This window comes from Triturus cristatus, chromosome 3_2 (genome assembly GCF_964204655.1).
Source record: "Triturus cristatus chromosome 3_2, aTriCri1.1, whole genome shotgun sequence".
Classification (NCBI taxonomy): domain Eukaryota; kingdom Metazoa; phylum Chordata; class Amphibia; order Caudata; family Salamandridae; genus Triturus; species Triturus cristatus.
In genome coordinates, this window is record NC_140584.1 from 512,785,859 (window position 1) to 512,811,007 (window position 25,149).

At 45.2% G+C, this 25,149-nt stretch overlaps 1 protein-coding gene across 1 annotated transcript in view; it reads left to right on the top strand.

Annotated features, from left to right (window-relative positions):
• Positions 1–25,149, top strand: part of PARVA (parvin alpha) — a 182,041-nt gene that overhangs the window by 112,550 nt on the left and 44,342 nt on the right. Inside the window, exons 6-7 of the mRNA XM_085648197.1 lie at positions 13,251–13,366; positions 21,963–22,021. Coding sequence (XP_085504323.1) covers positions 13,251–13,366; positions 21,963–22,021 — 175 coding nt within the window. The remainder of the gene's footprint in view (positions 1–13,250; positions 13,367–21,962; positions 22,022–25,149) is intronic.

Below are 25,149 nucleotides of genomic sequence, written 5' to 3' on the forward strand. Positions count from 1 at the left end.
AGCTTGAACCATTAGCTTCTAGCTTAGGCAAAACCATGAGCCATACGCACTATGTTTTCATGACTGCTCCTCTTGATATCACTCTACACTGAAGATATCACTCAGGGAAATTCAGGTAAGCCTTAACCCCATACTGTGGGAATTCATCAGATTCTGAATGATGGCTGGTCTCACTAGCAGTTGAGATAAATCTGCTACACTTTCACTTACTATAGAGACCCATCCTGTGGGTCTAGATTTCCCACTGAATGATGTACTGAACCTGGGAATCTGGTTGAGCCGTGATAAAGAGGAAATTGTTGAGCTTAATTATGGTCGTGCGCTTAATCACCTCGAACAACAGATAAACAGATGGCTTAAACTTCCACTATCCATATTGGGCTTGCTGGGCTTGGTGAAAATGTCTGTATTACTCAATTTCCTGTATGACCTCATAAATGTTGGCGTACAAATGAGATGGGAGGGGGTGGGGTGGTAACAGTCCCCAATATGATGTTTTTAAAAACATGTTTGCTGAGGCCCACTTCGCTGATTATTGGCTAAAGCCACAGTGCTACATGGTGCACCTTGCCATAGAGAAAGACATTGCGAATCCCATCTCTACTTTGAATGGTCCTTGGTCTAAATGTTCAATTTAGCAGGATGAGAGAATCGCCATGCACTCCACAATTTCGGCTTGGGGGCAAGTTCTAAAAGCAACATGAAAAATACACTATACACGCCAAGTTCTCCATTATGATCACATCCACACTTCCCTATGAGGGTGACAAGCGAACAAAAAGCAGTATCACAACTACACAAGTTAAAAATAGACACTTGGGTAGACTTTAAAGAAGGGGGACACTTTGTCACATTGGACTCATTAAAAACACGTATACTGCTAGACATCTTTTAATATCACAGAATCAGGCCACAGTGCAAACCAGTCTCCGTGAAATTTCCAGAGGAGCCCGATTCTTTAAATCCTCCAAGCAACTTATAACCATATTATATTTGAATACACTACACGCACTCTGGATGGGATGCCGAGCTAGACACTTTGCATGGGCGAGCCCTCGCACTTGTAGCTACTGGCAGCAAATGACTAATACCCTTCAGGAACTAATTGAGTTCCCTATCCCCGAGTACGGCACTGCTGGGTTGGGTTAAATGTTCCACACATACCCCATCCTAAATTCAAGTTCACTGTCCTTGCGCTCCTGCTTGCCAAATGGTTAGTAGCAAAACATTGGGGATGGGGACACCGTCCCCTAACAAATTGTGGCTGGCGGAACAAACATTTTGCTGTGCAAATTGAACTCTATGAAGACATAGTACCTAAAACCTGATGGCCTAAAGACATTTGGACTTGGTTCTGGCATTATCTTTTCACTAGATCAGAACCAGAGGCTACTTCCCATGAAGCATCATAAGTAAGGCTCCCTGGTGCAAAAGCCATGCGGTGGGTGAGAGGAAAAGAGTTTTGACTGGATGTGGTGCATGCGGGTGGGTGTGGATAGCACACCTGCTTTGGCTGTTTATTTAAGGTGTTGACATGGTGGTACATGTTTTGTATTGTAATCTTCTGTGGTTACTTGTGTTTCTTATACTGAAGGAAAATGTTATTAAAAAAATAAAACACTACCCATTGATAAAGAATTGAATATATTGAAATAATCCATTGTTACATGAATACAATCTTCTAAAATCCTTTGAGTCTGCGGTATATGTATCCTGTGTGATGAATACAAACTTCATTCTGTAGCTGCAGTCTGTGTTTATCGCTTAGTTCACATAGACATCAGTGGCAGCTGCTCCCTTCAGACAGTGGTGAGGCACATGAATTACTTTCAATCTTTATTAAGATGAAAAATAAACATACCTGTCTGCAGGCTGCAGACCATTTTCAGCTCCTGCCTTGCACTGCTTGCTGGATAAAAGCATCGAGCCAATCCAAGCACTGCTCTCTTGCTGCTTATAATGCTAAACAGTATAGGAGCAGTGCTAGGATTGGCTGTAACAGGCAATCACAGTGCTCCAGCGAAGAACTACAGCGCGATTTGCCTAATTCTGCCTGTTCGTTGAACTCCACGGAATCACACACAGTTTTAAAGTGACTTCATGAGTACCGCCCACCCCTAGTGTAAGTCAATCTTACCATGTTTTAGGCAGAGGTGGCAAGCACTTTAGCACTGGTTAGCAGTGGTAAAATCCACAGAGTACTAAAGCCAACAAAAACAAACACAGCAAAACAGGAAAGATCAAGGCAAAAGGTCTGTGGGAATATCTCGTCAATGATGTCGGGTCTAACAGGTGTGTAACGTTTTTTATTTACTTTGCATTGTATCTCAAATGCTGACAAGAGCATATGCTTAGCTAATTCAGTCCTTGTTACAGCATTGTCTTCACAAACGACAGAGGAGACTTGGCTACCTTTTATTATAAGGACCTCTCCAGTATGTTAAGGAATTTATCCTTATCCATAAAGAACACATTAAAAAGTATCTGTGCCACCAGACATCTTTGTCTAATCCCAATATCAACTTTTAAGGGTCATGTATGCTCCTGACCAGAACAAATTCAAGCTGTAATACCTCTGTCAGGCCACTGATTATCTCTGCCACTTGGAGTGTATCCTTAAAGGCTCTTGGCACTATCTAAAGCTGCTCTGAGGTAAGAGTAGGATAAGAATAGCTTTCTTCTCCTCAGAGACACATAATTCTTCATAATCGACAAAAGTTGGGATGTTTCTTACCGTCACCCTCATCCCTGTCTTTAAGCCAGCACCTCATGCTCGCTGTTCAATTTAGTGGCGAGTATTTTACCCAAATATGTCTAAACTCCACCCAAAGGAGCAATTGTGTGTTATTTCAAGGAGCATATACAGCCACCTGTACTAAAAATTAGGACTATTGTTGCTGATCTCCAAGTAGAGGGTGCCACACCAGAATCAAGAATTTTATTACATAAATACATCTGTGTAATAGCCCTAAGATCTACACAAAAGATGCAAAAGTCAATAGAGGCTACATCTTAGCTGGAAGAGTCAAGGCCCAAGCAAGGGGAAGGCACTTTGTCCCAGGAAATGAATAATTTAATTGTCAGTAAAATTGCTCTTCCTCCCTCGCAGCTCCACCATTAAGTGAGGCCTTCCCCCAAGCCCCTGCACTCTTGAGTGTTGGTGTTCGAGGACCTCCTCCACCCGCACGTTTCACCTGCGCCTCATCCCTGGTGGTCCAGTGGATCTCTGTCTCCATTCTCTTGCTCTGTTTTTTCTCTCCTTTTCACTCCTTTTTTCCCCTCACTTCTATCTCCCCCTTCACTCTCCTTCTGGATCTTTCCTCCATTTTCTGTCGTTTTCCCCTTATTTCAAGCTCCCCCCTTCACTCTCCTTCTGTGTCTTTCCTCCGTTTTTCACTCGTTTTTTACCCTCATCTCAATCTCCCCCTTTCACTCTCCTGTGTCCTCTGTGTCTTTCCACCACTCTTTCTTGCACTTTTGCTGCCTTATTTGCGCTTTTCTCTCTCTTTTTGCCTTTTTCCTTTTGCCTTTTTCAGCCCGTTTTTCCCTGCCGCTGCTGCCCCTGCGGCCCCTTCCCCCCAGCAGGACCAGTGTGACCAGCCCAATCTAGCCCTCGCCGACCCCTACTTAATGGCGGAAACTGCAGGGACAGGCGAGCAAGACCACTGACTCATTGTCAGTGAAATTGCTCTCCCTCCCTCGCCGCTCCACCATTAAGTGAGGCCTTCCCCCAAGCCCCTGCACTCTCGAGTGTTGGTGTTCGAGGCTCTCCTCCACCCACAGGTTTCATCTACGCCTCATCCCTGGTGGTCCAGTGGACCTCTCTCCATTCTCTTGCTCCACTTTTTCTCTCCTTTTCACTCCTTTTTTCCCTCATTTCAAGCTCCCCCTTCACTATCCTTCTGTGTCTTTCCTCCGTTTTTCACTCGTTTTATACCCTCATATCAATCTCCCCCTTTCACTCTCCTGTGTCCTCTGTCTTTCCTTCACTCTTTCTTGCACTTTTTCTGATTTATTTTCACTTTTCTCTTTCTTTTTGCCTTTTTCAGCCCGTTTTTCCCCGCCGCTGCTGCCCCCATGGCCCCTACCCCTCAGCACGACTAGTGCGACCGGCCCAATCCAGCTCCCCTCCCCGCCTCCTAGCTGTCCAGCCCTCCCCGACCCCTACTTAATGGTGGCCGCACCGCCGGGGCACCAAAGGCAAGCTCGTCTGCGCCTGTCTGCGACCCGACTGCGACCAGTGCCAGGAACCCTGGATCTCTGCAACGCCAACGCTACGACCCAGCGGCATTCCATGCTCTCAACCCAGGCCACAACAACAACTGCAAGCAAGCATCACCTGCCGACACCCACGGACCCTTCAGCTGTCATCGCTGCTGGCACACCTGCAGCACCATCAAGACCACTGACCCAGCGCAATCCGCCCATAAGAATACAACCGAACCGAAGACCCTGCAATGCATCCTCCTCAACATCCGATCCCTCCACAAACATGCCACTGACATCTGTGACCTCCTCGACAGCACTATCCCGGATGTAGCATTCTTTACCGAAACCTGGACCAACACCACCTCAGGACCAGACACCGCCATTGCCATTCCCCAAGGATACAAGATCTCCAGAAAGGACTGCCCCACCCGCCCGGGAGGAGGAATTGCCATCGTCCACAAATCCACCCTCTGCCTGAGCACACTCCCCGATGAACCCACAGGCCTGATGGAACACCTTCACTTCAAGATACTGGCCAGCCCTACCTCCACCCTCTGAGAAACCCTCATCTACCGGCCCCCTAGACCCTGCGGACTTTTCACCAACTCCATCACAGATATCATCTCGCCGCATGCCATCGCATCCACCAACTACACCCTACTGGGAGACCTCAACTTCCACCTCGACAACCAACTGGACCCCAGCACGACATCCCTCCTGGACAACCTCCACAACATTGGACTCCACCACATCGTGACCAAACCCACGCACTCAGCAGGACACACCCTCGACCCCCTCTTCACAACAGGAAACTCCATCACCTTCAGCCACACCACCGAACTCCCATGGACTGACCATCTATGCGTCCACTTCACCTTCAGAACACCTACCATCCACAGACACCAGCACCTGCTCCCACGAAGAAACTGGACCAGAATCACTGACGACCAGCTAACCCCATCACTCAGCAATTCCACCCCAACCATCACGGAAAGCGACAACGCCAACCGCGGTGCCTGAACCATGCACAGATGGATCTCCGACCGCGCCAACACCATAGCCCCCCTCAAGAAAAACAACACCACCCACGCCAAGAAAGCTAGATGGTTCACCACCGAACTTTGAGAGTCCAGACACACTTGCCACCACCTTTGAAAAGGCCTGGAGGAACACCAAATCCACAGAAGCCCACAACAACACCACCAACGCCCAACACCAACCCATCAGAAAAACGAGAAAAAAAGCGATTGAAGACAGACTCTCCACTTATGCACACAGCAGCAAAGAACTCTTCAACATCATCAAGGAGTTCACCAAACCCACCAGCGAGTCCACCGACATCCCTCCCTCACAAGACCTCTGCGACAAACTCGGCGCCTTTTTCCACCACAAAATCAAGAGCTTCTACGACAACATCGACGAAGACAACCAACACACTGAACCCTCACCAACCACCCCCGACACCCTGAAGCCAGCGATCGACAACTGGACAGCCCTCACCACCGAAGACACACTGAAGACGGTGAAGTCCATCCACTCCGGGGCCCCCACGGATCCCTGCCCTCACCACATTTTCAAAAGAGCCACCGACACCATCGCACCCATGCTCTGCCACACCATCAACCGCTCCCTGACAACCGCCTCATTTCCTGACGACTGGAAACACACTGAGATCAACCCCCTCTGAAGAAACCTTTGGCGGACCCCACCGACCTCAAAAACTACAGACCCATCTCCTTGCTCCCGTTCCCAGCGAAAGTCCTCAATAGCCAACTCGCCACATTCATCAAAGAGCACAACATCCTTGACTCCTCCCAATCCGGCTTCAGAAAAAAACACAGTACGGAAACTGCCCTCTTCGCCGCAACATACGACATCCGTACCTTACTGGACAAAGGAGAAACAGCAGCCTCATCCTCCTCGACCTCTCAGTGGCGTTCGACACAGTCTCTCACCACACCCTGATACGCAGACTCCACGATGCAGGGATCCAAGACAAGGCCCTCGACTGGATCTGCTCCTTCCTCTCCGGCAGAACGCAGCGCGTCAGACTCCCCCCTTTCTTCTCGGACCCTACACCTACCACCTGTTGAGTCCCCCAGGGGTCCTCCCTCAGCCCTACGCTCTTCAACGTCTACATGGCTCCGCTCGCCCCCATCGTTAGAACCTATGGACTCAACATTGTGTCATACGCCGATGACACCCAACTCATCCTCTCCCTATCCAATGAACCCAACACCACCAGACACAACTTACGAGAAGGCATGAAAGTCATTGCCAAATGGACTCATCGTGGGCCCAAACCCAGATATCTGGAATGACACCTGGTGGCCCCCTGCCCTCGGAAGCCCGCCCACCCCCACGGACCACACACACAATCTGGGAATCATCCTGGACTCAGAGCTCAAAATGGACAGCCAGATCAACTTTGTCTCGTCCTCCTGCTTCCACACCCTCCACCTCCTACGTAAGACCTTCAAATGGATCCCCCTTGAACACAGAAAGACCATCACTCACGCCCTGGTCACCAGCAGGCTTGACTACGGCAACGCACTCTATGCCGGAATAAACAAAAACCTCACCCGCAAGCTACAGAACATCCAAAACGCCGCCGCAAGACTGGTCCTCAACCTGCTAAGACACTGCCACATCTCCCAGCACCTGCGCACACTCCACTGGCTCCCCATCAAAGCTAGAGTCACCTTCAATATACTAACCCACGCTCATAAGGCCCTCCACGACACCGGACCAGCATACCAGAATAGCAGACTCAAATTCCACGCACCCCAAAGGACCCTAAGATCAGCCCAGCTCTCCTACGCCGTGGTCCCCCGCACCAGAAAGACCAGATTGGGAGACCGCTCCTTCTCCTTCCACACGGCCAGAGCCTGAAACGACCTTCCGCTCCACCTTAGACAGATAACATCGCTCCCCATCTTCGCAAGAAACCTCAAAACCTGGCTCTCCGACAGACCCCCTCCTTGATGGACTAGAAACTGCGAACCCCCCCCCCCACACCCACCAGCATCTTGAGACCCTTACAGGTAAGTAGTCGCGCTTAACAAACACCTGATTTGATTTGAAACAACACTTGTCAATTTTTGTTCACTAGTTTTTAGCTGAATTCCATAATGTTCCATGAAGTTTTATCCCTGTTTGGCATGTCAAAGATGATTTTTTTTTTAATGGTTGGTTGATCCTCTTCTTTGGCGCACTCTGCTGTGTTATGGGGAGCGATGGGTTAACCTCATTTGGATAGAGAGTACCCTGCCAAACTCCTATTTGCTTCTTCTGGAAGAAACATTTCTTGTAACTGGTTTCCACCCATTACTGGCTCTTTCCCTCAGTGCTGCAGCTCATCATCCCATGGGAAATTAGCATTTTCTCCAGCTAAATTACCAGTTTATTTCCTCTTTCTTAGGTTAAGGACTTCGAGTTATGAACTGGATGCCCCCATTTCTCGTTCTTCTCTGCAATTTGAAACTTCATAGGTTTGGCTGGAAAAGTTTCTGCCTGAATTAAAATATTTCTCTTTGTTATTTTATAGTTAATATTTTCATTCCCCCCCTCTCTTGCTACCTGTCTGTGCAGCTCGTGGCGAAATACTGCTAGTGGTCACTGCTGCATTGCATCTGTGTGGGTTTCATGGCAGTACCCTTGCTGCTACCTCTGCATCCCAACTATAACCATAGAACCGGTATGTGTCCTCTCTGGTATCTTTGCATCCTACCTTGCAGGTGTCCTCGCTCTTTTTGCGAAATACACCCTAGTTAAAGAGAACATGACTGGTTGTACATTATATTTGAATGTTTATATACCCCCTTTACAGCTTCATCATCTACGAATATACAGCATCTTCAACTGACCAGAATTTCATTTTTCTAATAACATATTTATTTGCACTTCATAAAATACAGCAGCACTAACAATGCATTCAAACCATAACCTGAGGATCTGATTGTGTAAAATGGCATGACCAAAATATAAAAGCTTTTTAGTCCAACATCTATTACTATCAAGTAAATATAAAAGTAAATGAAGATACATGAAGGAGTAATTGAAATAGAAATCTGAAAACTAGGCAGAACACCCAAATAATAAGAGTTATAATGCTCTCCTCTGCTCATACACTTATCGGTAGATTCTAAAAATTATCCATCATTGGTGTTTAACCTGTAAAAAAAGTGTTGAATTGAATATCCATATTGAGTTTCCCATCTTATGTGGTTGCTCCATTGAGATTCAGTCCTTGAATCAGTCAGCAGCTGTTCCTTCTAGAATGTGTTTTTGATAGGTGGAGGTCAGGAAAGGCAGAAGCAGTTTTTTGGGTGCTTTATTGATATCTCTTCGTTTAGTGTGGAGCTATAAGCCGGATGCTCAGATCTGTATTTTCCTCCTATGCCAACTCTTTGGAGGGATAAAGGTTTTTTAAGCATCTTCATTGGCAGGCAGGGCCTCTTGTGGCCCTATATTAAAAAGAGAACTCATAATCTCATCTCAACACAGTGTTAAGCATTCTTATCATGTGTTACATCACCTGGCCTCCCCAAACGTATGCCCTCGACTGAAAATGAAATGGGCTTCATATTGGTTAGTGATGCCTCTGGCATGGGGAAGTCCATCATAATATTTGTTTCCCAAAAATCTACTTGCTTGATTTACACCTAAGACCTCATGGCAGTTGTGCCTTTCCACAAATGAGAAGATCAAAACTTGTTTAAGGACGACGGGAAATCTAACTCCTTACCCTCTCCCACAAAGGACCAGGATTGATCACTGAAAACTGTACACAGTTTAGATGGCAGGGTCAGGCGAAGTCACTGTCCTGGACTGTTAAAAAAGCATCTAGCTCAGAGGTCAATGTGCAACAGAACAAGAATTCAAACAATTCTCTACAATCAAAACCCATGATTGCACAGAAAAGTCCATATGTTTTTGAATCACAAATGATTTTCTAGCAGCTCATGGATGTAATGCATAAAGAAGAGGTGGAACTGCAGACCACAGTGCTGAGCAAGCCAGGGAATTTAGAGAGACAGCCGAGGCAGGGATCTGGCTTGGCTAAAAGTCAAAAAAGTACAAGCTGAGCCGTCAAATGGTTTGGTATGTAAATAACAGAGAAAAGGCCATGCCAAAATGTGATAATTTTTCAAATTAATAAATAGGTTATTTCGTGAATGCTTGTGTGTCACTTTAGAACATTAGATTAAATAACTACATTAACATCTGTCAAAATAAGCGTCAACTTTTCCTCTCCCCAAAGCACTAATGACACTGCCTCAAGTTACGTTCACTTTGTAGGGGGCTCTGTATATATGGCAAAGATTCTTATTCTATTTGGAGCAACATTACTAGCCAGTATAGCATACACATGAGCAAGCTTTTCATATAGTGCACATTCTGAGCTGATTCAAGGTGCTCTCAGGTTTGACATCAAAACGAGGCACAGTGAGGTAAAGCGACAACTGTACTGTTGGTCAGCTGGGGGAGCTGGAATCTGAACCCAGGTTTCCTGATTACATATTGAGTAGGTCACTCACCGGATGAATATTTTCTGCTGCTTCCATTTTCCACCAAAGGTCAGGAGTTTCTGTTTAATTGTTTAAAACTTTAAATATCTAAATTAGTACACCATGCTTAAAATGCAAGCAGCCCATGCTAATTCACTCTGACACGATATATATTTATTAAATGTCGGATTATCTTTTTTGAAAAAAGTTAAGCGGAACATAAAAAAACAAGATCATTTTTATGCTACTCATTGCCTTTCCCTGACTTAATTAGTGGTAAAGGGAGAGATGGTCAGCTCCTCAATGACACTAGTAACATCAATTATCAAAACAAGCAGGCCACCGTATTCCTGCAGAGGTCCTGTTACAGGTCTGCAGTGAGATACCTGTGAATTGCAGTCCTGTTTGATCTATATATAAAAAACTACATTAGGAAGGAATAAGGACAGTACCCTAATTTTGCTGACTGGTCATGATGTAAGAGCCAGGCCAGACTCATTCAGCTCAGCCCTTGCTTGTTTTTCCACTTCTATTTAAGCATTTGTAAAGTTCCTGGTTACCTATGAGGGCTTCCCTGCGCTGATAAAACACTCAGGTAAACTGCTCTGCGAAACAGTTACAACAGGAAAGTTTTTTGAATTTTCCTAAAGGAAGGTTCAGAGATTGTCAGCCTTAGCTTTAGCGGAAGTCCATTCCAAAGTCCGGGTACTAGGAAGGAAGAAGATCTGCCACCACTCCTGGTTCTCCATATCCTAGGTACTGCCAACAAATGTTACAACATTCTAGCAGGAGTGTATGGAGTGAGCAGATTTCAGATCCATTTTGGAACTCTGTTATGCATTGTTTTATCGGCCATACACAATACTTTAAAATGTATCCTCTTGGGCACAGGCTAATAATGAAGACTTGCCAGGGTAGAGTTAGCAGAGTGGCGCCTGGGAATTTTCAAAAGAATTTGTGCTGCAGCATTTTGAATTACTTTTAGTCGTTTTATAATGCACACTAACCACAGCAACCCACAGCAAATCAACAATACATTATTTTACACCTCCGTTGTCAAGAAAGATGTTACCAAAAGGTGTGTTGAAATAGGCACTGATATACGATACTTGGTGGTCTATTAGAATGTCGGGCGGATCGCCACCGCCTGTATGGCGGCGGCGATACGCCCGACATTCTCCCCCGCCCGCATGCCATTTCCCCCGCCATATTAGTATGGCGGGGGGACTCCGGCAGGCGGAAAGACCGTCTGCTGGTGTTCCGCCGGTCACTGTGTGACCGGGCAGAAAAGGGACCTGATATGGTGGCGGTGTCTGCTAGACACCGCCATCCATATTAGGATGGCAGCGGGTAGCAGACTTTCCGTGGTGGAAAGGCATGCGGTTTCCATAGTTGGGGGCCCGTTGCGCATCATAATAGACCCCTTGGTTTGAAATTAAATGATAAAGTAGTTCAATGAACGGAATTCGAGAAATAAGTGGACATCTGTGTAGGAGCAGGGCATGAAGTAAGAAGGCCTTCAAATTCAGTAATTCGCCTATCTAAATGATATTAGTGTGAAAAAAGCTGTTTATTAAGTGGGGTAAGCAACTCAATGCTGAGATTGAAATGTAGTCCTCCACCATAAATCATATCAGTGCTATCACACACCTATGATTTGAACATGTACCTGATGAAAAAAATCAATTTATTTGCCCGGAGGCTCCCAGACCAAGCCTTGCTCTCAAACAGATGTTTTCCTAGCGGAATCAGTCAAGTTCTTATGTATTTTGGGAAAGATGTACGAAACTGATTTACAGAGAAGAGAGTCTTGTTGTTCACAGAAATGACTTGCAAATGTACCTGTCAACTATAGCTTGATCTGTGATTTCAACATTTCATTTTTCATTTGTGGGAAGGGATAACCAGTCTGATTTTTGTAGTTTTTATTTGTCAAATGCCTCACCATTTTATGGTCATTTGTTACAATGTCCGGAATCACTATTCCTCCCAGTTATCTTTTGGCTTAATGGTTATGCAATTGCCATTTTTGTAAGCTTTGTGAGGCTTCATGTTCCTCTTTGGTAACCTTATAATTTATCTGCCTGGACCCCTGTGGCATCCACTGTGGCATCCACTGGCATGCTCGGTTTGATTTTGTTCTATGCAGAACTCCCATTGATGTAAACATTATGCAATACTTATTCTTTTAATATTGTTGTTGTTTATTACCTTTGAGGCACAGTAGCATACCCCAGTCCTGATGATGACCCTGAGAAGTTCCTAAGGGGCAAAACCTCAATGTTTTTCAGTTGTTGTTGCAGATGCGTAATCTGTATAAATCCCCCCCTGTTACTTGTTTAATATATTAAGATTAAAAAGAGATATTATTCGTTATATATATTTTGTATCGGGCGTGACCAGCAGAATGCTGAACATAAAAATGTGACATATTTACTTTGCATATTGATTAGAAAATGTAAATAAGAACTATACTTGTGTGCATTAGCAACCATTCATTTTTTGAGACTGCTCCATTTTGTCAAAACCATTGTTTCTATGCTTTTCTCAATCTGTATGATTACTCCATTTGCCAGAGACCAAAACTGATGCCCTCATAATATTGTTTGTTCACTAGTGAATATTAGTAATTGTATTACCTGCAAGAGAAACATCTCTTGTATGATTTTGAAAATCTGAATGTGAAAGAAGTCTGTTTGAACCATCTTTTATCATATTACAAGTCAACAGAGGCCAGGCTCACGAAAGGTCGACTTTAAGATCCATCTCTCCACGTTCAATTCCATTGAAAAAATAGAACACAAGTTCAAATTGTGCTTTAACAAAGCTGCAGTTGCCTTGATTTTCATCCATTAGCAGTATACTGCCACAAAGAAGATCCCTGCCTAAAGCAAGTCTGAAATAATGGTTGGCAGTCTGAGGTTAACATACATTCATCAGCACACTCCCGCACTGGTATAAATTCTTCTACAAATGGAAGTAATATTGAAATTAAACACAGCTTGAAAAAAAGTTTCTTTATCACACCTTGATCCATTATTCAATTTGATAAAATGGAATTTACATAGTTGGCTTTGCAGTGCTACTCGATAATGGCCCACTTACACTGTTCAGTCAATATGTTGACTAACCAGGCAGAGCTTGCTGCACTTACCGATGCTTCCTGAATTCCAAGCTAGAGTTCTACTCTTATGTTATTTTAATCGGAAGTCTGATTAACAATGTGTTTTTAGAAAGTGAAAGCAAAATCATAGATGAACAACACAAAAATATATTAAAACGAAAAATGTTAATATTTGTAATTTTTTTAAATAAGACTTTTTTCCCTGGTGGTTAGGCCGGAAGATGGGCTATCCAACTATAAAATTGAAACAGTGAATATAAAGATATGCAAAGTAACCAAGTATGTTTTTAGATAAGTCTGCTGTTCTCAAAGCCGTACTGTATAAGAAAATATGATTGTTCTAAAGATTATACCAATAAATCTGACTGTGTTCAGGGTACCTAAAATGCACGTTTGCTTTGTTTCAGCTATACATGCAAAAAGTGTGGTAGCCATTCTTCATCTCTTGGTTGCCCTTTCACAGTATTTCAGGGCACCAATCAGACTTCCAGACCATGTCTCCATTCATGTTGTAGTTGTTCAGGTAAGTTACCCAAAAGTAATGAGTAGTATGACTGGGAAAAGTGGAAGAATAATAATAAATGCAGAAATAAATGGACACATTGTGATTAAAGAAATGTTTGCAGAGCGTTGAGCATCTTAGTAAATTTGTGTGGATGTGTTTTAAATGCCTTTATCGTGGCACCTTTGTTTAGGTCTACCAGTTACCTTTTCAGGTTTTGCCAACAGACAGCTGTCTGTTGATGAAGACCTATTGTAAACAATACCAGTATTTACAGTGGATTTGGGTCAGCCCATTGCTCACCATTCATTGGCTTTCTTGTCAGTCTCATTTGCTTGCATTTTTAATCAATGATTTTCTCTCCTCTTCTTGTGCTTGTCCCTCCCGTTGACCCTAGCTTCCTTATCATCCTTATGATTGGTTGACTTGTATTCGTTCACCCCTTACATTCAGGGGACTACTATGTTTATTTTTCTTTGAGCATTCTGTGCAAGTGCACATTTTCATAAAATTTACCCGTGTGCTTCTTCCCCACTCATCAACCCTCCACTCACTCTTTGTTGTTCCACCTCCCCAGCTTGTCTACTGCTTAACCACCCCAGCAAGTCCCACTGTATATTAATTGTACACCCTAACCCACCTCTTCTGTTATTTACCCCCTCCCCCTCTGCTTCTCTTGTGCTTACATCACCCTCCACTCTCTGCCCAGCCACTTCTTGCTTCCCCCACCCACCTCAATTTTTTAAAATATATATTTTCTTTTTTGGAGGGCCAGGCAGCTTAAATTTCCTGCTGGACTGCTCCTTTCCAAAATAAATTCTGTTTGCCACACTTCATCTTTTTTTAACTTACCACTGCAAAATCAACATACGGCATCTTGGAACAGTAATTTAAAATGAAATGCATGGTAAATGCACACCCAGGCATGGTCATGCAAGCATGTACAGGCATGGTGGTGCATGGACATGTGGTTAAGTTTGGTCACTGTTGTGACATGATGCATGTATGTTCATCTTCACATTTGTTTTCTTTTTTTGAAAATTTGTAAAGTGCTCAGCTACCCATTGGGGTTTCCCGGTGCATTCACTATTCAAAACAGACAGATCTTCAGCTGTCTTCAAAAAATCATCAGCGAGTGACACTGTCTCAATAATTCTGGAAGGGCGTTTCATAGCTTAGGTCCCTGTTAAGCAAACAGCCATCCTCCCATACGTGAAAGTTTCACTGTCAGGATAACGCACAGGGACAGTCCACTGGAGTGAAGAAGATGTGATGGCTGATAAGATATAACAAGTTTGGCAGGTAATGTGGAGCCACCCCCAATCTTGCTTTAAACACATAGCACAAGGTTTAAAACTGCACTCGCTTCTCTATTGAGAGCCAGTGCAGCTCCCGTAAAAGATATGCTGCAGAGATCCATTACGGAAGTCTATAAAGCTTCCCACCATCGAGTTTTGGACCACCTGCAGCCGTCTAATGGAGAATTTACCCACCCCCAAATAGAGCATGTTGCCATAGTCTAATCTTAACATAAGTGCCTGTACCATCGCCTGTTCATTTAGAAATGGAAGTAACCAAATGATCTTCCACAACCATTATAAAACAAAAAAGCAAGTGGGTGCCACCTTCAATACCTGAGACTTCATCAAAAACTTATCGTCCAGCAAAAATTATACATTCTTGAGTTAGGGAGCTGGATCTGGGAGCAGGCCCAAGATTATAGGCCAGTGTTGGGGGCCTCAAAGGGATGGATTTCTTCTCAGCACCAAAACCACGGTCTTGTCTCCATAAATCTTTAGTGAAAAATTGTTAATCCACTCTGCAACCATTCTCAAACTGGAGTTTAAGGCTTCTGAATTGTGGAATATCTCAGATGACAGGGAGAAGATGGTTCACGTTTCATCTGCGTATGAGAATATGTCAAACCACAACTTCCCACCAATTGTGCCAGTGGGCACACATAGCTAGAGGAGCTAGACCTCTGACCTCCTGGTCAAAGACCTGCTCTCTCTCCAAGCAGCTCCGCTGTTGTGCTGCTGCCTCTGCCCCTGTGCAGGTAGGTGTTCGAGGCCCTCCTCCACCCGCAGGCTCCTGCCTGCACCTCGTCCCTGGTGGTTCAGTGGGAGAGCCTTGCTCTTCTGCTGGCCCGCTGTTGTCTGTCTCTGTGTTTGTGCCGTTTTCTATCTTTCTGTGCCGGTTTCCTGTCTTCCTTCTATCCTCTTCACTGTCTTGTTATTGTGCCTGTGAATTAATTTTGTATTATGAGTCTGCACCTCGGCCGATTTTGGCCTGTTCACTGTTTTCCTGTGCCCGTTAGTCCCTGTGCCCTTTTCCCGCCACTGCCGTCCCCGTGGCCCCTCCCCCCTGCCGGTTCCTGCTCCCACCTGTGCTTCCCTCACCTATTTAATGGTGGCAGCTGCGTGTCCGCGCGCAGTGGGCGTGCCACCAGCATGCCAAAGGCAAGCCCGTCTGAGAGCGACCCAATCGTCACTAGTGCCAGGAACCCTGGATCTCTGACCTCCCACCGCTATGACTCTGCTGCCCACGTCACGCTCAACCCCGGAAGGAACAACAACTGCCAGCAGTCAACGCCGAACACCACCCATGGCCAGTTATCCTTTTGACACTGCTGACAATCCTTCACCACCCACTGCACCCCCATGACCACCGCACGCACGCCGGACAACCGCACTACCAAAGCCCTGAAGTGCATCCTCCTCAACGTGCGCTCCCTACACAGACACGCCGTAGAGATCTGGCACCTCCTTGCCAGATGTCTCCTTCACGGAAACCTGGACAAACACCGCCTCTGCCCCGACATCGCTATCGCCATTCCCGAAGGATACAAGATCCAGAGGAAGGACACGCCCACCACCCAGGAGGGGGACTCGCCATCACACGCAAGCGCTCCCTCCGACTCACCACCTTCAGCACGAGCGACACCCTTTCAAACACCGTACAACTCCATTTTCAGATCCAGACCAGCCCCAGACCCATGCTAAGCAGAAGCCTAGCTTACAGGCCACCCGGGCCTCGCGCTTCTTTCACAACCCCCTTTGCCGGCCTCATCGCACCCCACGCCATCGCCTCCACAGAATACATGCTCATCGGAGACCAGAACTTCCACCTCGACAACTGCAGCGACCTCGACTCCACCACCCTCCTGAACAACCTTGCCAAGCTTTGATTGAAGCATCTCGTCACCACCCCCACCCACAAGGCCGGACACATCCTCGACCCCATTTTTGCAGGAGGGACCAACATCCACACACCTCGCAGCCCTTCTGACAGACCACCACTGCGTACACTTCTCCTTTAACACCACCAACGTACACAAGCCTGTCCCGCGCCCATGAAGGAATTGGAGCAGGTTCACAGATGAGCACCTCAACTCCACCCTCATCCACAAACCCCTTCACCATGACCAACACCAGCTTTGCAGCCAAGGAACTACGTCACTGACTCACCATCTGCGCAGCCAAGCTGGCACCCCTCTGCCACCCTGACAGGCAACGCCCCCCTAAAGGCAGCGTGGTTCACCACTGACCTCCAAGAAGTCAGTTGTGCCTGCAGACGTCTCGAAAAACCCTGGAGAAACAGCAAAACCGCAAAGAACAGAAAACCTACAAGATGCCATGACAGACTACCACCAGCGCATAAGAGTCATCACGAGGACATTCATCGAAACAAAATACTCACCAATGCCAGCAACTGAATGGAACTCTTCAAGGTCATCCAGCTGTTCACCAAAGCCCCCAGAGAAACCATGGATGTCACTCCATTCCAGGACCTCTGCGACAAGCTCGGTTCCTACTTCCACCTGAAAATCAAGGCCATTTACGACAACTTTTGCGAACAGACTCCTGAAACCACCCTCCCCTCTGGCAACGACAGCCAGCCCACCATCATCACCTGGACACCTGTCACCACCAAAGATACCACCACAACCATGATGAGCACCCACTCAGGATCCCCCACGGACCCCTGCCTGCCGCACATTTTCCACAAAGCTTCTGTCACCATAGCACCCAAACTACGCCGCACCATCGCCTCCTTCGAATCCGGCACCTTCCCCGATGACTGGAAGCGGGCGGAGGTCAAGCCCCTCCTCAAGAAACCCTCGGCTGACCTCACGGACCTGAAAAACTACCGGCCTATTTCTCTCCTTCCCTTCACAGCCATGGTCACCGAGAAATTCGTCAACGCCCAGCTGACCAACTTCATCGAAGAGAACGCCATCCTTGACTCCTCCCAGTCCAGATTCCACAGCAAACACAGCACCAAGACCACCCTCATTGCCGCCACCGACAACATCCACTCCCTACTCGACCAGTGCCACACCGTGGCCCTAATCCTGTTAGACCTCTCCGCAGCCTTCGACACCATCTACCACCGCACTCTTGCTGCCAGACTCCACTACGCTAGCATACAGGGGACCGTCCTCGACTGGATCCGCTCCTTTCTCACCGGCAGAACCCAAAAGATCAGACTCCCATTCTTCCTCACCGAACCCACAGAGATCAACTGTGGAGTATCCCAAGGATCCTTGCTCAGCCACACACTCTTCAACATCTACATGGCCCCCCTCGCCACCATCGTCAGACAGCATGGGCTCAGTATAGTATCCTATGCTGACGACACTCAGCTTATCCTCTCCCTCATAAAGAACACAGAAGGCACCAGACTCCCCATTCAGGAAGGAATGAAAGACGTCGCAGCCTGGATGAGCAACAGCTGCCTATAGCTCAACTCTGAGAAGGCAGAGGCAGAGGTCCTCGTCCTTGGACCATCCACCACCGCATGGGACAACACCTGGTGGCCCTCTGCCCTCAGAAACCCACCCACCCCGATGGACCACGCCCGGAACCTTAGCATCATTCCAGACTCCTCCCTTACCATGACTCACCAGGGTACACCACAATTTGTCTGCCCATCTAGAGTTCTTTATCCCCCTAACATCCCTGTCAATGGTTGGTTCGAATCACCAATTGTTTAATCCTGTTACCTATATGTATTTCTTCATATCCAATTGGTTTCTTTGCATCTATGTGATGACTCTGTTGTCTTAGACTACACCAACCATGACTGTACTATAGCATTCAAGCTATTCCCCTCCCTTTTCTTCCCCTAAACGGTTGTATGTCCGAACAACGACTTCCTCTACCCCGTATACCTGAACAACGCGATCTCTATAACAACCGCGTCTTAACCACGAATTGCTTTACCACGCATGCCTTTACCACATATTTTTGTGGTAAAGGCATGCATGGTACAGGGGTCTGCGTGGCTAAGGTTACCACCCCCTCCCTCTCCCCCTGGGCCTTAAATACAACTCTGCCCTCCTCTAATCCCCCAAAATTACGCCAGCTCCCTCCCTGAGCCCTAAAACCAACCCCTTTAAAAATTACCCCAAACCTCTCCTTGAAAGTTTCCACGAACCCCTCTCCACTCCTGAAAACTACCCCAAACCCCCTCCACTCCTGAAAACTACCTCAAACCCCCGCCCCCTAAAAACTACCCAGAACCCCCACCTCTAAAAACTATCCAGTACCCTCCACCCCTGAAAACTACCCTGAAACCCCACCTCCCCTAAAAACTACCCTATACCCCCTCCACCCCTAAAAACTACAACGAACCCCCAACCCTGAAAACTACCCCGAAACCCCACCTGCCCTAAAAACGACCCAGAACCGTCTCACCGCTAAAAACTACCTTGATCCTCCCCTAAAAATTACCCCAACTCCCCTGAAAACTACCCTGAAACCCCATTTACCTGTCCATGTCCGCTTTCCGATGCACCTCTCTTCCCGCCCATCCCGTACACTAGAGCAACTTAGCCTTAACCACACAGATGCACCATTAAGGCAAAGTCGTTGTTTGGGCAAGTCATTGTTCGGCCTGCTTCCGGAACTCGTGACTCTGGCCTCATTGTTCCGGATGTCTTCCCCGCCCCCCCCACACCCCCCCCCCCGCCCCCCGAACTACACTAACCCTCAACATGTCCGTGAGTTCCACCCCTAAGTAAATTGGTTTAGTATTGCATTCATATAATGTGGAAAAGCAGTTCACATAACATTATTGTAGTGAGGTTATCATGTGGGGTTGGCAGACCAGATGTCAGTTTCACCAGAGCAATATGACCTTGCATAGTCAAGTCGTTGTTGTTGGGAGTAAGCACCAATCTAGATACTGTTCGACCAGCGAGTACATTTTGTCAGATGAGACATTAAAATGTGTGGTCCAGCAGATGGTGTTTAATTTGAGTGCTCCTTTTCACCTATATTCTCTGCATATTATCATAGAGGTGGGCGAGCCAACAAAATTAACACGGAGAGCCAAGCCCGAGCCAATTCAAGGGTCTGGCTCAGATCTTGGAGCCCGTGCATGAGCCGAGCCGTGAACATGTTTACTATGTAAATCATAAACATCACTTAAAATATGTAAAGTCTCCTTGAAATTCCAGGAAATACATTTCTTTAACATGTGCACTCTTTGACATTAATGTGTCATATTATTGCACTGCACTGAGAAGTACTTTTAAACCTGAGCCATTAGTGAATAAGAGTTTTTGTTTAATGAAAGATCACACAATTTAACTGGTGAAGCCACGATCTAAGCAGGTTGTCTGTTTTCCCGAAATCAGCCAGTAGTTGGGTATCTATTTGACTTTCCTTATGTTAAGGCTTTGTTTTACTTTTTGTGCATTTTTCTGCAGTTTTATGTAGCCTGAACTCGACCGAAGGTATTGGAGCTATTTAAATGAGCACCAGTTAAATTACACGTGGGCACCATTCATTGTTTATAGGTAGGGGGAGATGAAGTGATTTATCCAGGATCGCAGGATACTGACCCAATGGCAAGTCTCGAACCAGGTTTCCTGTTCGAAAGTCGACAGTTCTGGCCCTAATGCCACATCCAGGAAGGGAAGGAGGCAGAAGCCCCATGAAAGCTCAGTTCGTTATGGGCTTGAGGTTCCAACAGGACCCGCGAGTTGGGCGAGAGCCAGGCTTCATGCTCCAGCCTGGCTAGAACTTTCAGTGGCTCACCCACTTCTATATTATCATTGTTTATTGTGTGAAATAAACTAAGTTCAAGAACAGGGATTAGGTTCTCAAGAATATCCAGTTTAATGGGGTTTTTTTCCCTCCGCCGGCTGCTTTCCCCCACCACTCAGCCAAGCGATTCATCTTATAACTGTATGTAGGAAGACCAGAAATTTTCAAGCAATCGTACTGCTTTATGCAGCGACAACCACAGTATTTGGCAGGTTCTTCCTACATTGCCTACTCTGCCTTCCTGTGCCTGACTTTGGTGATGACTCACCGGCTCTCTGTCTATTAAGGAAGGTCATAGCCTGCTGAGAGATGTCTAAAATGTTTCAACTTGCCCAATCTATCAGAGATGAAGAGAACCATCTTAAGTTAAGGAAAATGTTAGAAACTTGGCCTTTCTAATTCTAGTCTTATTTCTGGTTCTGGTTTATTTTGTCTATTCGAGTTTTACTGCCTTGAGACCTCTTTTGAGGTCTTTTGGGGTGCTTTATAAATCACCATGTAGATAGATAGATTGATAGATAGATATATAGATAGTACACTGATTTTCTCTTGAGTTACCAACACTTATCATTTATTTCCTCTTGGTACTAATCTAAGAAGGCACTGTGGCCATTATCAATTTTGTGAACTGACTGTCGTTTCAAAGAAGAAGTGGAATACCAGGTTGTATACGAGCACCCCACATATTAAAATAGCCATGATTAAATCAAACAACTATTTAGGATTTGTTCCTGCAACTTGGTAATGAAAGAGAAACCATTCTCGTTGAACAAACCATATTTAGTACTCTTTAGGGTACATAATTACCCGGTGTAATCATAATGTTAGAATGATTGCCTCAAGTTCCTTGACATAAGTATTTCGGATTACAATAGTTGAACAGTTTTTCCAAAACTCCACGCAGGAGGGTTTTAAATATTTAAGCATGAACTCTTTTGGAGTTGCGGCAACCATTTTTAAAGACCTGTAAATATTTGCTGCTTGTGAAAATTTGAAAATATTCAGTGCATTTAGCCGGTACATCTGTATTGCTCTTGTCACAAAAGACTTGCGTTATTTTGTCAGCTACCATTCTTTTCATGAAACGAATCTATTTCAAGTTAGGTTAGTTAATTAAAATAATAATTGGACCATGGAAACATTTTTTGTGTGTGAATATGCTTTGTTAGTAGGAGATTTAAATAGTTACTCATCGTGTGTTATTACTAGTACAAATATGTATTTTATGTTCGACTGGATATCAGAAGGTTTTAAAAAATATATATGTCTGGTACAAATGCACTTGATGAACAAAGCGAAATCCAAAATCACAAGAGCTGCTTAAAGTGTTCTAAGTGGGTGTAGTGAAATTAATTGTATGTGTTTCCCCGGTTTGACTGTTTTGTAAATAAAACCACAAATCGCCAATAACCCCCTAATCAAAACAACTTAATATGGAAAATAATGTGTCAGCAGAAAGCGAAAATATCATAAAAATATTCATGTTAAGGATTCTTTTTATAGTGTTAATTTGTGACCATCAAAATATTGTCCTGTAATGTTCTTTTTTTTTTTTTTTGCAGAAGAGAGAAGGAATGCTCCACCATCGACAAGTCCAAGAGGAGATCACTGGGAACACAGAGTATGTCAACATTTTGCTTCCAGCAGGTCCTTAATGGGACACAGATGTTTTTCAAAAATTCAGCCATTTGCTGATATTTAGTTTTCATTATCCGGGCTCCTGTAGGGATCACGCTTCAAGCCGTGATTTCTGTTTAGCCTTTGTCAAATGAAAACATACATCACAGAAATAATGAAAGAAAAGAGACAGACAGTGCTGAGTGAAAAGTAGGGAACTGGGAATTTGTTTCAGTTGAATACTTTAATAATTAACTTCTAATTATGTGATGGTTTTCTGTTTTCATTACGAATTTCCCAACACAATATTGCTGTAGGCATAGTCAATGTAAACTTTAGGACATTCCAGACCATTTTTTTTGCTTTTTTATTTAGTTAAGAGCCCCCTTTGTATTAACTATGAAGCTTCCACCTGAAGACATACTTAAGCATCATGGAAATTCTAGGCTGACCACATGGATGGGAATTTTCATGATTACTTACCTTTTTTAGGTTGAAGCCTACAAGACTGCACAGCTGTCTGGTTGTGAAAAGACTTCTTGTGGGCATTCTGGAAGTTTTTAGGGGTGGGTGGAATTTGCGTAGTCACGCTACGCAAAGATCCGCGAAACGGTAAAAAATCTCCGCGAGCACGTAAAAGTTCCACGAACACGTGAAATTGCTTGTTTCGCGCGTTCGCAATGCTTTTTTCCTGTTCATAAACGCTATTTGCGTGCTCGGGGAGAAATATCTTGCGAACATGCATTTTTAAAGCACGAACAAGAAAGAATTCCGTGAAGCCGCGGATCGCGGAATATTTGGCAATTCCGCGTTCTCTGCGGAACACGAAATTACCCAAATTCTACAAATTCTGCGAGCGGAACGGAATTTACCGTCCAGGCCTAGAAGTCTTCCTTGTAATGCATTCCACCCATTGCTTACTATTGGCTTTTGTGTTTTATAGCTCACACTTTCTGTCTTTCTATTTGCTGGCTTTATTTGTTTTAGGCTGTTCAGCATTTCTTTGTCCCTTGCATAGAGCATAACCTGTTCACCATCGCTCCTTGTATTCTTGCATGAGTGCTCACTTTCTGTAAACAGACCTGTAAATTTTGTTCTCATCTTGTCACATTTGCTGAGCATTCAAAGGCAGAGGTCAAATGTCCGGTTCTGTCTTCCAAGGGAGCTTGGTGTTTACTTTTCTTCCTCTTACTTCAAAGTGGGAGGATTTATGCTGGGAACTGGGAATGAAACAATTTTTTCTAGCACACAACAAACTTTAAATGTCTGTAAATGAACTGTGCAAATCTTTCGGAATATGCTAGAATTAGGAAAGCACAAATGAAGCCCTTCTTTTGAAATTCTGAAATGTGGTGGAAACAAATATTTTCATACGATCAAAACAAATTATTACACTAGGTGATGCCATTTCCACACATTGTTTGTGCACTGTATAGTTTTATTAATACAACTGTGTGCAAATATAATGGTTTCAATTAAAAATCTGTTGCTTGTAATGGCAGTGTGCTAACACTCCAAGCATACTCCATTCTAAGCCACTCAATGACACTACACATCAATCTTTGTCACTTCACTCTAGGCTATTCTATAACCTGCCAAGCCACACCACTTTACTCCACCTCACTCCAGGACACTCCACTCTATTCCAATCCAACACACTCCACTCTACAACACTCTATGCCACTTTACTCTACACCACTCCACTCTAAACAACTCCACTCCACTCTACACTACACCACTCCCCTCTACTCCACTTTAGTCCACTCCCCCTTCAATCAACCCTCGTCTACTCCACTCCACTCTTCGCATCTCCACTCTACACCCCTCCGTTCTACTCCACTCCACTGTATTCATCTACTCCACTTCACTCTACACCTCTACTCCACTCTGACACTCCACAACACTCTACTCTATCCTGCTCTGTCACTCTTTTCTGTGCCACTCTACTCCACCTTTCTCTTATTTATGCCACTCCACTTTACTCCACCCAGTACCCCTTCACCCTATACTCCTCCACCCTATGCCCCTCCAACCTACTCCCCTCCACCCTACTCCTCTCCACCCTACTCCCCTCCACCCGATGCCCCTACGCCCCTCCACCCTATGCCCCTCCACCCTACGCCACTCCACTCTATGCCACTCCACTACAATCTGCTATACTCACCTGCACTCTACTCCATGACAGTCCATGACACTCCAGTCCATGATAATCAAAGACAATCCACTACATGCCCCTCTATTCCACTCTTCAAAACTCTGCTTTACGGCACTCCGCTCTACAGCACGCCACTCTTCTGTATGCCACTAACGTTTAATTGTGCTGAACAGCAGCCATGCTAGAGTACAACATGGTTAATGCTCATTTGCAAAGCCAAACGCTCTTACATAGGAAAGACCTACTGGCTTTGCCAATGTTTGTTTCTGAATATTCTTTGTCCTAGACTTGCTCGTAAGAGTCTTTAATAAAAAGGTACACCAGCACACTGGAGAAAAAAACATTCTAATAACTTCTGCCCTTATCAGAGTGGTTTTGCACACTTTACCCAGAATTACCAGTGCCAGCTTTGATGGCAGTGAATCAATGACAAAAGCTTGAAACACTGTCCTGATCACAGTAGGAAAGTGTGTCACGAGGACTGTGATTATAGAAGTAGGACTACAAACAATCGTCAACACCATTTCATTTTCTGCACCTTCCTCATTTCGTCCCTTCCAGTCTAGGTTTCACTTCATTGATGCCAAGACACACCTTTTAATGAATATTACATCTGACAATCTAACAATCGGCAGGGCTCTCTGCCTCACTGCTCCTATTAGGAAACCATCAACTAGAAGTCCGTCTACCATTTCAGTGGAGTAACATGCTAAACATGTGACTGGTTTGTTGTCCCACTACTATACGTCGTTGAGGAGAGTCAGAACTTTTTATCCCTGTGCTATTATTGACACCAGCCTCGGCCATTCGCAATGCATTGTAACAAGGCCTGACAAAAGAATGTCTGCAGGTCGTTCAAGCAGAAGCAGATCTCTTTCACTGCAGTTCCCACTAAACTAATTACCCTGTGAAACCCTGTATCACCATTATACCCCTGATTCTGATGGATAAGGTGGTCCACGGTTCTGATCATGTGC